At 46.5% G+C, this 13,507-nt stretch overlaps 1 protein-coding gene across 2 annotated transcripts in view; it reads right to left on the minus strand.

Annotated features, from left to right (window-relative positions):
- CLSPN (claspin) overlaps positions 1–13,507 on the minus strand; it is a 110,758-nt gene that overhangs the window by 80,215 nt on the left and 17,036 nt on the right. For both annotated transcript variants that reach the window (XM_075336027.1, XM_075336026.1), the window contains exons 3-5: positions 2,798–3,195; positions 1,956–2,111; positions 578–649 (exon numbers count right to left, since the gene is read on the minus strand). In XM_075336027.1, coding sequence (XP_075192142.1) covers positions 578–649; positions 1,956–2,111; positions 2,798–3,195 — 626 coding nt within the window. The remainder of the gene's footprint in view (positions 1–577; positions 650–1,955; positions 2,112–2,797; positions 3,196–13,507) is intronic.

A 13,507-nucleotide genomic window follows, 5' to 3' on the forward strand; every position in this document is an offset into this window, starting at 1 on the left:
GGATCCCACTTCTCCCAGAGCCTCTAAGGGATGGGGAAGGAAAAACGGCATGTGGCTCCAGCCTTTGTACCCGCAATGGGTACCTCAACCTTAACAGCACCGCCGACTTAGTGGGGTGAGAAGGGAGCATGCCGGGGGCCCTGTTGGGGCCCTCTTTTCTTCCATCCGATACAATCAGCAGCTGCTGCTGACTAAAATGGGAGCTTGAGTGAATGTGTGCCTCCTTCAACACAAAGCATAAAACTGAGGAGCCCGTGATGCACGGGAGGGTGTATAGGCAGAGGGGAGGGGTTACACTTTTTAAAGTGTAATACTTTGTGTGGCCTCCGGAGGCAGAAGCTATACACCCAATTGTCTGGGTCTCCCAATGGAGCGACAAAGAAAGGCAGCGTATTTATCAGGAATTAAAAAAAAAAAAAAAAAAAAAAAAAAAAGGACACAAATTTTATAATTATAACAGGCGTATTACATAGAATAGATTGTCTTTATCTTGATTGATAGGTTGGATGGTCATACATCAGAGCAGCCCAGTATTGTGACATAGGAAACAGTTTTAAACCGAACAAAAAGATCTAACCTTTCTTTTTGAAGGCTCTGTTACTTGTTCCTCAAACGCTTCTTCCTCCATTACACCATCAGATAAATGAGACTGTGAGGCATAAAAATTATCAAACTGTTTAAACAGTAATGGCGTTATCAGTACTTAAAGTGCCCCTCCACCCTCAGACTGACACGGCAATATACATGTCTCATGTACAGTCACTACAGTACTGCATGGTGCTCTCCCTTTACTTCTGCTCAGACCATCGGCCCGCTCCCCATGATTTTTAGATAGAAATTGCAGTGGCATGGAGGGTGAAGTCGTAAGATAGAAGCACACCACTCCAACCTTTGTTGAGGAATAGCAAGCCAGGGAAAGCGAGGTTTCACATGCTACTGCAGCTGCCATCTTGAAAGCAAGAGGTACAAATGGCCATACTGAGCAGAGGAGGCAGCGGGAAGCAATTACAGGGCATCAAGTGTGGTCACTATATAGGAGAGTCACCACATACATCAAAATCTGTCTGCAGTATATCAGCAGCTTGCCCTCTGACTGGCAATTAAGAGAAGTTTGTGTAAACTGCACGCAGCAGCTATGTGCACCCGCTCTCCAAGACAATGCTCAAAATCTTAACATAAGAAAATTATGTCTTATTAGCAAAGTGGCATCTTCCGTCAGACTGCAATTTCACTTTTCTACTTCCAGGCTTTATGGAAGTTAATAACCCAACTACAAAAAAATATATCAAACTGCCTTTATTCACAAACAGAGGAGAAATGCTACATTGATGCCCTACTATCCTCCTGGACCTGAGCCACTCGAACTGTGATCAGAGAGGCCACACCAGTCTGGGAGGCAGGTACGGCGTTTCTTCTAGGTTATGGTGCACATGTGGCCTGCAGTGGTTCCTCTCTTCAAGGGTACAAGGAAAAATCCGCCTGAAACTTTCACTGCAAATCTACAATGAACTTGCAGCAAAATCCATAAATGTCGATTTGCAGCAGTTATTGCCACAAATTATACCCTCTACATCAGTGTTTCTCAACTCCAGTCCTCAAGACCCAACAACAGATCATGTTTTCAGGTTTCCCCTCAACATTAGACAGGGAATAATTCCACCACCTGTGCAACATTAAGGAAATCCTGAAAACATGATCTGTTGGTAGGTCTTGAGGACTGAAGTTGAGAAACACTGCTCTACATGATGCTTACAAATCCATATAGATCAATATTTGTGGCGAAAACCCTTATCTACCTATATATTGTGTTCTTTCTCTGTTTTACTGATGTCATGCATAAAGTTGCAAATAAGCATCACAAACACCATACATCAGATTGAGCTATGCTGATTATATTGCTTTAAGAGTGGCTATAGGTAAACTATCACTGGACTCTTCAGTAATACTGTACTTACATGGCCACTTTTCAACCTGCTTTTCACGTTGGCACGTATGGCATCTAGAGATTCCTCTTCAGGATTATCGCTTTCCTCATCTTTATCAAAGAGATCCCCATCAGCTAAAAGACAGCCACTGTCATTGAAATGAGGCTGAGAATCTTCCCTTTGAGGCTAATAAAAGAAATTTACAATGAAGAAAAAAAAAAAAAAGACAAAAACACTTTAGTGCATTTTGATAGGAAAATATGAAGACAGTTGAAGATGTAACAATAGGCATAATTTAAGTTAAATAGATAAGGAAACACAAAAGGCCACACGGTGGCATTCAGAAGAAAAATTTGGTGTGCTGGTGACACTATGTAAGATATGATTACCGAAAACCAAGGCTTCTAGTTACAAAGTGCCTTGCCTGTAATATGGCATGTGATGGAGGATGGCACTATTATTTTTTGTCATACTTAAATGCAATTGCACAGAAAAAAAAATCCTGTGTGCAGTAAACATTACAGACGTGTGCATGTGGAAAGGACACTAATACAATATGGGGGACGATATTTTAGATATCATGTTATGACCATGTGATTGAAGAAAAGATGCACCTAATGCTACACATCTAGCAAAAACTCAAAAATTATCAATCTTTTCAAATGTATACGTATTTATGTATTTTATTTATTTATTTATTTTTTAATACATAAAAAAAAAAAAAAAAAAAAAAATAATCATTTTTAGACCGTTCCTAAGAAGCAGCAATGTCCTAGAACTGATTCTTTAAGATTAGCCCACTGAACTGATGGTGATTTTTAGATGGAGTCTTGTGGCTCCAATACCCCATTACTCAACCTCTTAATACTTACATATGTATTCTTATCCTTTTTATTCCTTTCAATTGCTGCCATTTTCTTGCTCTCCTTTTCTGCTCTTCGCTTTGATTTGCTCTTTTCTTTCATTTTTACACCACTTTGATTTTTGGAAGACTTGTTTTTCTGTGGACTGTCTTTATCACTGGTTGCTCCTACATCATTTAGCTCATCATTTGCATCTAGGTCTCCATCACTATCATCACTGTCCAGAAGAGCTGCTCGGATTCTCCGAGGCTTTGACCTATCTGACGGTTTGCTCTCTTCATCACTTTCAGGACTCGGCTCAGTGTTGGTAGGAACGACATTGGTGTCACAATCAGGGTCACTGTCACTTTCTTCAAACACTTTCTTATTTTTAGATTTCTTAAGTACAAGGATTTCATCATCTGAATCTTCAGAGAAAAATAACATTGTATTAAAAAGCTAAAATGACAATATTATTGTACAGTACATCAAACGTGTATACACCCCTCACGGTTTTGTAAATACTTTATTACATCTTTCCATTGGACAACACTGAAGATGTGACAGTTTGATACAATGTGAAGTAGTCAGTTTAGAGCTTGTATAACAGTGTAAACGTTGTGTGCCCTCTAAATAACTCAACACAGCCATTAATGTCTAAACCAATGGCAACAAAAGTGAGTTTACTTTTAAGTGGAAATGGCCATATCATGCTCAATTAGCCTTTTTTTCCTCCCCAAGGTCAGGTGTGTCAGTGTTACAAGGTTTCAGGTGTGAAATTCTCTGAGGGTCTGAAAAAAAGAGAATTGTTGCTCCACATAAAGATGGCCTGGGCTATAAGAAGATTGCCAACACCGTGAACCTGAGCTACAGCACAATGCTCAAGACCATACGGAGGTTTACCAAGACACGTTCCACTCAGAACAGGCCTCGCCATGGTCGACCAAAGAAGTTGAGTGCACATAGTCAGCGCCATATCTAGAGGTTGACTTTTCAGAATAGAAGTATGACTGCAGAGGTTAAAGGGGGTGAAGGGGGGGGCAAGCCTGTCAGTGCTCAGACCATATGCTGCACACTGCATAAAATTGCTCTGCATGGCTGTGTTCCCAGAAGGAAGCCTCTTCTAAAGATAATGCATAAGAAAGCCCGCAAACAGTTTGCTGACGACAAGCAGAATATAGCCATGGATTACTGGAATGATGTCCAGGGGTCTGATGAGAGCAAGATAAACTTATTTGGCTCAGGTGGTGTCAAGTGCGTGTGGTGTCAACCAGGTGAGGAACACAAAGACAAGTGTGTCTAGCCTACAGTCAAGAATATTGGTGGGAGTGTTATGGTTTGGGGCTGCATGAGTTCTGCGGATGTGGGGAGCTACAGTTCATTGAGGGAACCATGAATGCTAACATGTACTGTAATACTGAGCAGAGCAGGATCCTCTCCCTTTGTATTCCAACATGATAAGGACCATAAACACACCTCCAAGACCACCACTTCCTTGCTAAAGAAACTGAGGGTAATGGTGCTGGACTGGCCAAGCATGTCTCCAGATCTAAACCTTATTGAGCATCTGTGGGGCATCCTCAAAACAGAAGGTGGAGGTGTACAAGGTTTACATCCACCAGCAGTGTGATATCCTCATGGAGGAGGGGGAAGAGATCTCCAGTGGCTCCTGTGAAGCTCTAGTGAACTCCATGCCCAAGAGTTAAGGCAGTGCTTCAAAATAATGGTGTCCACACAAAATATGTACATTTTGACATAATTTCACCATTTTGGATTTAGGGGTGTACTCAGTTTTGTTGCCTGCAGTTTAGACATTAATGGCTGTGTTGTGTCATTTAGTGGGCACAACAAATTTACACTGTTATATAAGCTGTATACTGACTACTTTATATTGTATCAAAGTGTCATATCTTCAGTGTTGTCCCATGAAAAGATGTAAAAAAAAATTTCCAAATGCATGAGGGGTGTACTCAGTTTTGTGATATACTGCATATAGCAAATGACACAAGCACCAGGAAATCTCTTGGCGTTCATGCCAAACATGTCCAGAGAAGTGATGCGCAAATCTTACAATCTAAAGCTTCATGCAGACGTCTGTGTTACACCATATGGCTGAAGGGCTCCTGACCCAAACCTGACAGCCTCATTGGAATATATAACACTGTCAAGTTCAGGTCAGGAGAATGGCAGCCAGTCTGTGCATCACTAACCTTACAAGGATGTGTGAATGAGGCTTTAAAAATTAGATCATCGTCTGATGAAATCTGAAAAACGGCATAAATTGGCATTGAAAGTCCTTAAACTCTCTTCCTACACCACCCCTCCCCCACCACACACATTGCTTTACAACAGCACTAAAGAAAAAAAAATGTAGAAAGAAATACAGCCATGAAAATGGTCAGGTGCGCAAATTAGGTGACTAGTGCCATATTTTGCGCTGTGGTTGAAGCAACTGCCGTTGTCCAACATTCACACACTGGATTCATGGTTTGCTGTTTTAGAGATTTTATCAGAAAGTGCTAAATCCATTACTGCAGAACAACAAAAGATCCCTGCTGGGGAAATCATGAAAAACATTTGCCATTGTTTTTGGAAAGTTTTTTTTCTGCACTGCCCTTAACCCCTTAGTGACGGAGCTAATTTTCACCTTAATGACCAGACCAAATTTTGCAATTCTGACCAGTGTCACGTCATGAGGTTATAACTCTGGAACGCTTCAACGGATCCTGGTAATTTTGAGATTGTTTTTTCGTCACATATTGGACTTCATGTTAGTACCAAATTTAGGACAATATTTTTTGCGTTTATTTATGAAAAAAATTGAATTTTGGCAAAAATTTTGAAAATTTAGCAATTTTCAACTTTTGAATTTTTATACCATTAAACCAGAGATTTCTGTGACACAAAATAGTTAATAAACAACATTTCCCACTTGTCTACTTTACATCAGCACAATTTTGGAAACAAAATTTTTTTTTGTTAGGAAGTTAGAGGGGTTCAAAGTTTATCAGCGATTTCTCATTTTTACATCAAAATTTACCAAACCATTTTTTTAGGGACCACATCACATTTGAAGTGACTTTGAGAGGCTTAGATGATAGAAAATACCCAAAAGTGACACCATTCTAAAAACTGCACCCCCCAAAGTACTCAAAACCACATTCAAGAAGTTTATTAACCCTTCAGGTGCTTCACATGAACAAAAGCAGTGTGGAATGAAAAAAAGCAAAAATTTAATTTTACCTAAAAATGTTGCTCTAACCCAAATTTATTCACTTTTAGAGGAAATAACAACAAAATGTACCCCAAAACTTGTTCCCCACTTTCTTATGAGCGCGCCGATACCCCACATGTGGTCAGAAACCTCTGTTTGGACAAATGGGAGGGCTCGGAACAGAAGGAGCAATATTTGAATTTTGGAAAGCAAATTTGGCTGAAATAGATTGCGGGCACCATGTTGCATTTACAGGTCCGCTAAGGTACCTAAACAGAAGAAACCCCTCACAAGTGACACCATTTTGGAAACTAGACCCCTCAAGGCTTCTATCTAGGGGTATAGTGAGCATTTTAGATCCACAGGTACTTCACAGATTTTGCTAACGTTACGTTGTCATATTGAAAATTTTAATAAATTTTCTCAAAAATGTTGCTTTAGCATCAATTTTCTCACTTTTTCAAGAGGCAATTCCAAAAATTTGACCTCAAGGTTTAACCACTTTTTTATGAGCGCGGTGATACCTCACATGTGCTCTGAAACCTTTGTTTGGACAAATGGGAGGGCTTGGAACGAAAGGAGCAATATTTGAATTTTGGAAAGGAAATTTGGCTGAAAAAGATTGCAGGCACCATGTCACATTTGGAGGTCCCCTAAGGTACCTAAACAGCAGAAACCCCGCACAAGTGACCCCATTTTGGAAACTAGGCCCCTCAAGGAATTTATTTAGATGTTTGGTGAGTACCCTGAACCCCCAGGTGCTTCACAGAATTTTATAACGTTGAGCCATGAAAATAAAAAAATAAAATTTTACCACAAAATTGTTATTTCAACCAGGTAGCTTTTTTTTCACAAGGGTAACAGGAAAAAAAAATCACCATGAAATTTATTGTGCAATTTCACCTGAGTTTGGCGATACCTTATATGTGGTGGAAATCAACTGTTTGGGCGCATGACAGGGCTCGGAAGGGAAGGAGTGCCATTTGACTGCAAAATTGGCTAGAATCAATAGCGTACGCTATGTTGCATTAGGAGAGCCCCTGAGGTGCCTAAACAGTGGAGGTCCCCCACAAGTGGCCCCATTTTGGAAAATAGACCCCTGAAGGAATTTATCTAGATGTTTGGTGAGTACCCTGAACCCTCAGGTGCTTCACAGAAGTTTATAATGTTGAGCTGTGAAAATAAAATAATACATTTTTACCACAAAATTGTTACTTCAACCAGGTAGCTTTTTTTCACAAGTGTAAAAGGAAAAAAATTCAGCATAAAATTTATTGTGCAATTTCTCCTGAGTATGCTGATACCTTATGTGTGATGAAAATCAACTGTTTGGGTGCACAGCAGGGCTCGGGAGGGAAGGAGCGCCATTTGACTGCACAATTGGCTGGAATCATTGGCGGACGCTATGTTGCATTTGGAAAGCCCCTAAGGTGCCTAAACAGTGGCGGTCCCCCACAAGTGACCCCATTCTGGAAACAAGACACCTCAAGGCTTTTATCTAGGTGTATAGTGAGCAGTTTGAATCCAAGAGTACTTCACAGAATTTGATAAGCTTAGGTTGCCATATTGAAAATTTTCATTTTTTTCACAAAAATGTTGCTTTAGCATCATATTTGTTACTTTTTCAAGAGGCAACAAACCGTGGACCCCACAGCTTGTTATCCAATGTCATATGAGCACAGGGATACCCCACATGTGGCCAAAAACCTCTGTTTGGATAAATGGGAGGGCTTGGAATGGAAGGAGCACCATTTGAATTCTGGAAAAGTTGAAATAAATTGCGGGCACCATGTCACATTAGCAGGGCCCCTTGGGTACCTATACAGCAGAAACCCCCCACAAGTGACTCCATTTTGGAAACTGGATTTTATTCAGGAGTATAGTAAGCATTTTGAATCCACAGGTACTTCACAAAAATGTTGCTGTAGCAACAAATTTCTCACTTTTAGGCTATGTGGCCATGATCCAGCGACACGGCGTCTAGTACAGAGTGTCAACCTTCCTGCAGAGATGTGAGTGTTGTCCACGGGAGAACGCAGCTGCCCATGCCCACGATTTGGGTTCAGGCTGCTGTGGAGCTCTATGCTACCTGCAGAGAACACTCATCTCCGCAGCATAAATTGACATGCTGAGGCTCAGGAAGCTGCGCCACAGGTCGGTTTATGCTGCGGAGAAAAGAAGCCCAGTGGGCATGAGATTTCTAAAAATCCTTCCACTGTGCTTCTACTGCACAATGCAGCGCTATGGATGCAGGGAAAGAAGGGAATTTTGTTTACTTACCGTAAATTCCTTTTCTTCTAGCTCCTATTGGGAGACCCAGACAATTGGGTGTATAGCTTCTGCCTCCGGAGGCCACACAAAGTATTACACTTAAAAAAGTGTAACCCCTCCCCTCTGCTATACACCCTCCCGTGCATCACGGGCTCCTCAGTTTTGGTGCAAAAGCGGGAAGGAGGAAACTTATAAATTGGCCTAAGGTAAATTCAATCCGAAGGATGTTCGGAGAACTGAAACCATGGACCAAAAGAACAATTCAACATGAACAACATGTGTACACAAAAGAACAACAGCCCGAAGGGAACAGGGGCGGGTGCTGGGTCTCCCAATAGGAGCTAGAAGAAAAGGAATTTACGGTAAGTAAACAAAATTCCCTTCTTCTTTGTCGCTCCATTGGGAGACCCAGACAATTGGGATGTCCAAAAGCAGTCCCTGGGTGGGTAAAAGAATACCTCGATAAAAAGAGCCGAAAAACGGCCCCCTCTTACAGGTGGGCAACTGCCGCCTGAAGGACTCGCCTACCTAGGCTGGCATCTGCCGAATCATCGGCATGCCCCTGATAGTGTTTCGTGAAAGTGTGCAGACTCGACCAGGTAGCCGCCTGACACACCTGCCGAGCCGTAGTCTGGTGTCGCAATGCTCAGGACACCGACGGCTCTGGTAGAATGGGCCTTCAGCCCTGCAGGAATCGGAAGCCCAAAAGAACGGTATGCTTCAAGAATCGGTTCCTTGATTTACCGAGCCAAGGTTGTCTTGAAAACCTGAAATCCCTTACTCTGGTCCGCGATAAGGACAAGAGCGCATCAGACCGGCGCAGGGGCGCCGTGCGAGAAATGTAGAGCCGGAGTGCTCTCACCAGATCTAATAAATGCAAATCCTTTTCACATTGGTGAACTGCATGCGGACCCAAAGAGGGTAAGACGAAACGGGGATACCTTAGGGAGAAAAGGCCGGGACCGGACGTAGAACCACCCTATCCTGGTGAAACACCAGGAAGGTGGCTTTGCATGACAGCTCTGCCAGCTGAGATACTCGTCTGAGTGATGTGACTGCCACTAGGAAGGCCACCCTTTGCGAAAGAAAGTGGGCAAGGCAAACGGCCAGGGAGTAAAACCCTGATCAGAGCCCCAGGATAAGAAGATCCTCCAAGTCCTGTGATAGATCTTGGCGGACGTTGGTTTCCTGGCCTGTCTCATGGTGGCAATGACATCTGGAGATATCCCTGATGACGCTAGGAGCCACCACACAGTGAGGATTAGAGCCGTAGAAGTCCGAAGGAAATATGGCCCTTGAGGCAGCAAGTCAGGTCGGTCAGGGAGTGCCCACGGTTGACCCACCGTGAGGTGCCACAGATCCGGGTACCACAATCACCTCGGCCAGTCTGGAGCAACGAGGATGGCGCGGCGACAGTCTGACCTGATCTTGCGTAACACTCTGGGCAGTAGTGCCAGAGGAGGAAATACATAAGGCAGTCGAAAGTGCGACCAGTCGTGAACTAGCGCGTCTGCCGCCAGAGCTCTGAGCTCCTTGGACCGAGCCCTGAATGCCGGGACTTTGTTGTAGTGCTGAGACGCCATTAGATCGACGTCCGGCGTTCCCCAACGGCAACAGATCTCTAGAAACACATACGGGTGAAGACCATTCCCCTGTGTCCACGCCCTGGCGACTGAGAAAAATCTGCTTCCCAGTCTTCTACGCCCGGGATGTGAACTGCGGAGAAGTTGGAGGCTGTGGCTTCCGCCCACAGCCGCATCTGCCGAACTGCTCGGAAGGCTTGACGACTGTGTGTGCCGCCCTGGTGGTTGATGTACGCAACTGCCTTGGCGTTGTCCGACTGAATTCGGATCTGCCTGCCGTCCAGCTACCGCTGGAACACCTTTAGGGCTAAATCCATTGCCCTTATCTCCAGAACATTTAACCGAGGGGAGGACTCTGTCGGAGTCCAGGTTCCCTGAGCCGAGTGGTGGAGGAAGACCGCTCCCCACCCTGACAGACTCGCGTCCGTCGTGACCCCAGCCCCGGCTGGGGGCCGGAAGGATTTTTCCTTCGCCCAGGAAGTGGAAAGAAGACACCACTGAAGAGAGGTTTTGCTGCAAGAGAGACGTTCTTGTCTAGGGACGTCGACCTCCTGTTCCATTTGCGGTGTCCGAAAGAATCGGACGCAGACGAAACTGCGCAAGGGAACTGCGTCCCTTGCTGTCACCATCTTCCTGGGACAGTGCATGAGGCGCCTCAAGGGGTGACTGGGCCCGAAGGAGAGATTGCACCCCTGTCTGTAGTGAACGCTGACTATGCAGCGGAAGCTTCACTATCGCTGAGAGAGTATAAAACTCCATCCCGAGATAAGTCAGTGATTGGGTCGGTGTCAGCTTTGACCTTGGAATGTTGATTATCTACCCGAACCCCTGGAGAGTCTCCAGAGCAATGGTCAGGTTGTGTTGACATGCCACCCAGGAGGGTGTCTTGACTAGAGGATCGTCTAGGTAAGTGATCACCGAGTGGCCCTGTAGGACCGCCACCACTGCTGTCATGACCTTGGTGAAGACCCGTGGGGCTGTCGCCAGGCCGAATGGCAGTGCCACGAACTGAAGGTGTTCATCCCTGAAGGCGAAACGCAGAAAGCGTTGAAGCTCGGGTGCGATCGGCACATGGAGATAAGCATCCTTGATGTCAATTGATGGTAGGAAGTCTCCTTGTGACATCGAGGCTTCAGAGTGTTCACCGCCTGAAAAAGTGCATCGGCTCACTCGGGGGGCGGAGATGTTCTGAAGAAACGAGTCGGAGGACGAGAGCCGAGCTGTATCCTGTAACCGTGAGACAGAATGTCTCTCACCCATCGGTCTTGGACTGCGGCAAGGACGAGACTGTCTAGTAACTTCATCCAATTGCTCGCCAAACAAACGGTCGCCATAAAATGGCAAACCGGTTAAGAACTTCTTGGAAGCAGAGCCTGTTTTCCATTCACGTAGCCACATGGCCCTGCAGACTGCCACTGAATTGGTGGATGCTACCGCTGTACGGCTCGCAGAGTCCAGGAACGGCGTTCATGGCGTAGAACGAAAAAACCTACGCCTGAGAAGTGAAGGACACAACCTGCGTGGCAGAGTTATGTGCAACTGCAATAATCTCAGCCGCAGAAGCTGAGATAGCTTGGAGTGCCCTCACGGCTGCGAAGGCTGGAGCAAAAGATGCGACTATGGCTTCATAGATGGATTTCATCATAAGCGTTATTTGCCTGTCAGTGGCATTCGTGAGAGATGGACATCTGCCCCTCATACTACGGATCTAGCCGCCAGCCTAGAGACTGGAGGATCCACCCTGTGACACTGAGCCCAACCGTTAAGCACGTCAGGGGGGAAAAGGGTAACGCGTGTCAATAAGGCGCTTAGTAAGCGCTTGTCCGTCAAGTTCTGTGCTACTGGACGGCCCCTATGGAGTTAGAGTGATCGAAACACGCACTCCTGATGAAGTCGGGGAAGGTTCCCAGCGGGCCCGCTTAGCCTATCATAGGCCGCGATCCGTGACGGAGTTCTCACCGTGGGATCTGAGTGTTACCCCAGGATGTTGTACCGACTCAGAGGGACCCGGGAGCGATGAACTCACAGCTCCCTGGCCCTGTGGTATCGGTCTGGACTGCAAGGCTTCCAGTATCTTAGCAGACCCCCTGTCCATAGACAGAGTCCTGTGATGTGAAAGCTATTCAGAGATTTGCTGATTTCATCATGGAAACTCTGTCGCTGTCATCTGTGCAGTGCCCGTAATATAGCCGCACAAGAGGTACCGGTTGTAAAATAAGCCAGTGCCTAGGCACCCTTACTCTTTAAGAGCAGACAACAGCATGTTGTCCGCAGAGTAATCAGTGAGGGTATACAGCCAAAAACAAATAATGCTGCCGAACAGTGAGATCATATACCATATAAATATATATATATATACACACACTGCGGCACCAAGGGGGGGGACAGCACCTGAAAAACTGGTGCCCCCCAGTGCTCAGTGAGGGGGAAGGAGGATACCAACGTATGCTCCAGCCCTCCCTGCCGACGTCCAGTCGGCCGTCCCGTCGTTACCCCTGACTGGCAGGCCCGAGAACGGGAGTATATGGCACTAGGCCGTAAGAGCCAGGGACTAAATTTAAAAACGCGGCCGGCAGACATGGCGCGGTCGGCGCGGTAGTCCCAGTCTCACAAACCAGTCAGCAACCGCTGCGGCGTTTGTAACACAGATGCTGCATGCACCGTCCCTCAGGGGACACAGAGTACGTTATGATGCAGGGCTCTGTCCCTGTAGTCACAAAAGTGCGGGAATCTGGTGGCCTATAGTGATCAGTGAGGGGGGGCGGAGGACAGCGAGGTGTGCTCCAGCCCTCACTGTCGGCATCATACCGACCGTCCCGCCTTTCTCCCTGACTGGCAGGCTCAGGGGCGGGAGTTTAACACACTAGGCCGCAAAAGCCGGGGACTAAAGTAAAAACCGCGGCCGGCAAACAGGCACGGTCGGCGCGGTAGTCCCGGACAAAAAATCCACACCGCAGTCGCAGCTGCGTCTGAGGCCAAGGTGCTTCATGCACCGTCCCAACGGGGACACAGAGTACCTGTAGATGCAGGGCCATGTCCCTGACGATACTCCGTCTCCTGTCCGGCAGATTCCCCCAGGGGCTGCGGATGTGGCTTGTGGCCACCAGATTCCCTGCCCCGGGTCTCCCTCAGCTGCAGCCAGAAGTTGCTGAAAACATGGCTGACGGCGTTCTCTGAGGAGGAGGGAGGCGTGGGCGTAGTCACAAAAAGTGCGGGAATCTGGTGCCCCAGCGTGGGTAGTGAGGGGGGCGGAGGACAGCTCAGTGTACTCCAGCCCTCACTGTCGGCGTCATACCGACCGTCCCGCCCTTTTCCCTGACTGGCAGGCCTGGGGCGGGAGAATCCCATACTAGGCCGCAAAAGCCGGGGACTAAAGTTAAAATCGCGGCCGGCCGGCAGTGCACGGTCGGCGCGGTAGTCCCGGACCCATACGCACGCCGCAGTCGCTGCAGCGTCTGGGCCCAAGGTGCTTTATGCACCGTCCCAACGGGGACACAGAGCACCTTGCCCTAGAAAGTGCGGGAATCTTCCAGTGCAGCGTCCCTCCCTTCCCCTGACTGGCAGGCCCGGGGAGGGAATATGCGGTACTAGGCCGCAGAAGCCGGGGACTAGAGTTATAAGCGCGGCCGGCAAACAAGCGCGGTCAGCGCGGTAGTCCCGGCGCACTAACAC

The sequence above is a fragment of the Anomaloglossus baeobatrachus genome, chromosome 2 (genome assembly GCF_048569485.1).
Source record: "Anomaloglossus baeobatrachus isolate aAnoBae1 chromosome 2, aAnoBae1.hap1, whole genome shotgun sequence".
Lineage (NCBI taxonomy): Eukaryota > Metazoa > Chordata > Amphibia > Anura > Aromobatidae > Anomaloglossus > Anomaloglossus baeobatrachus.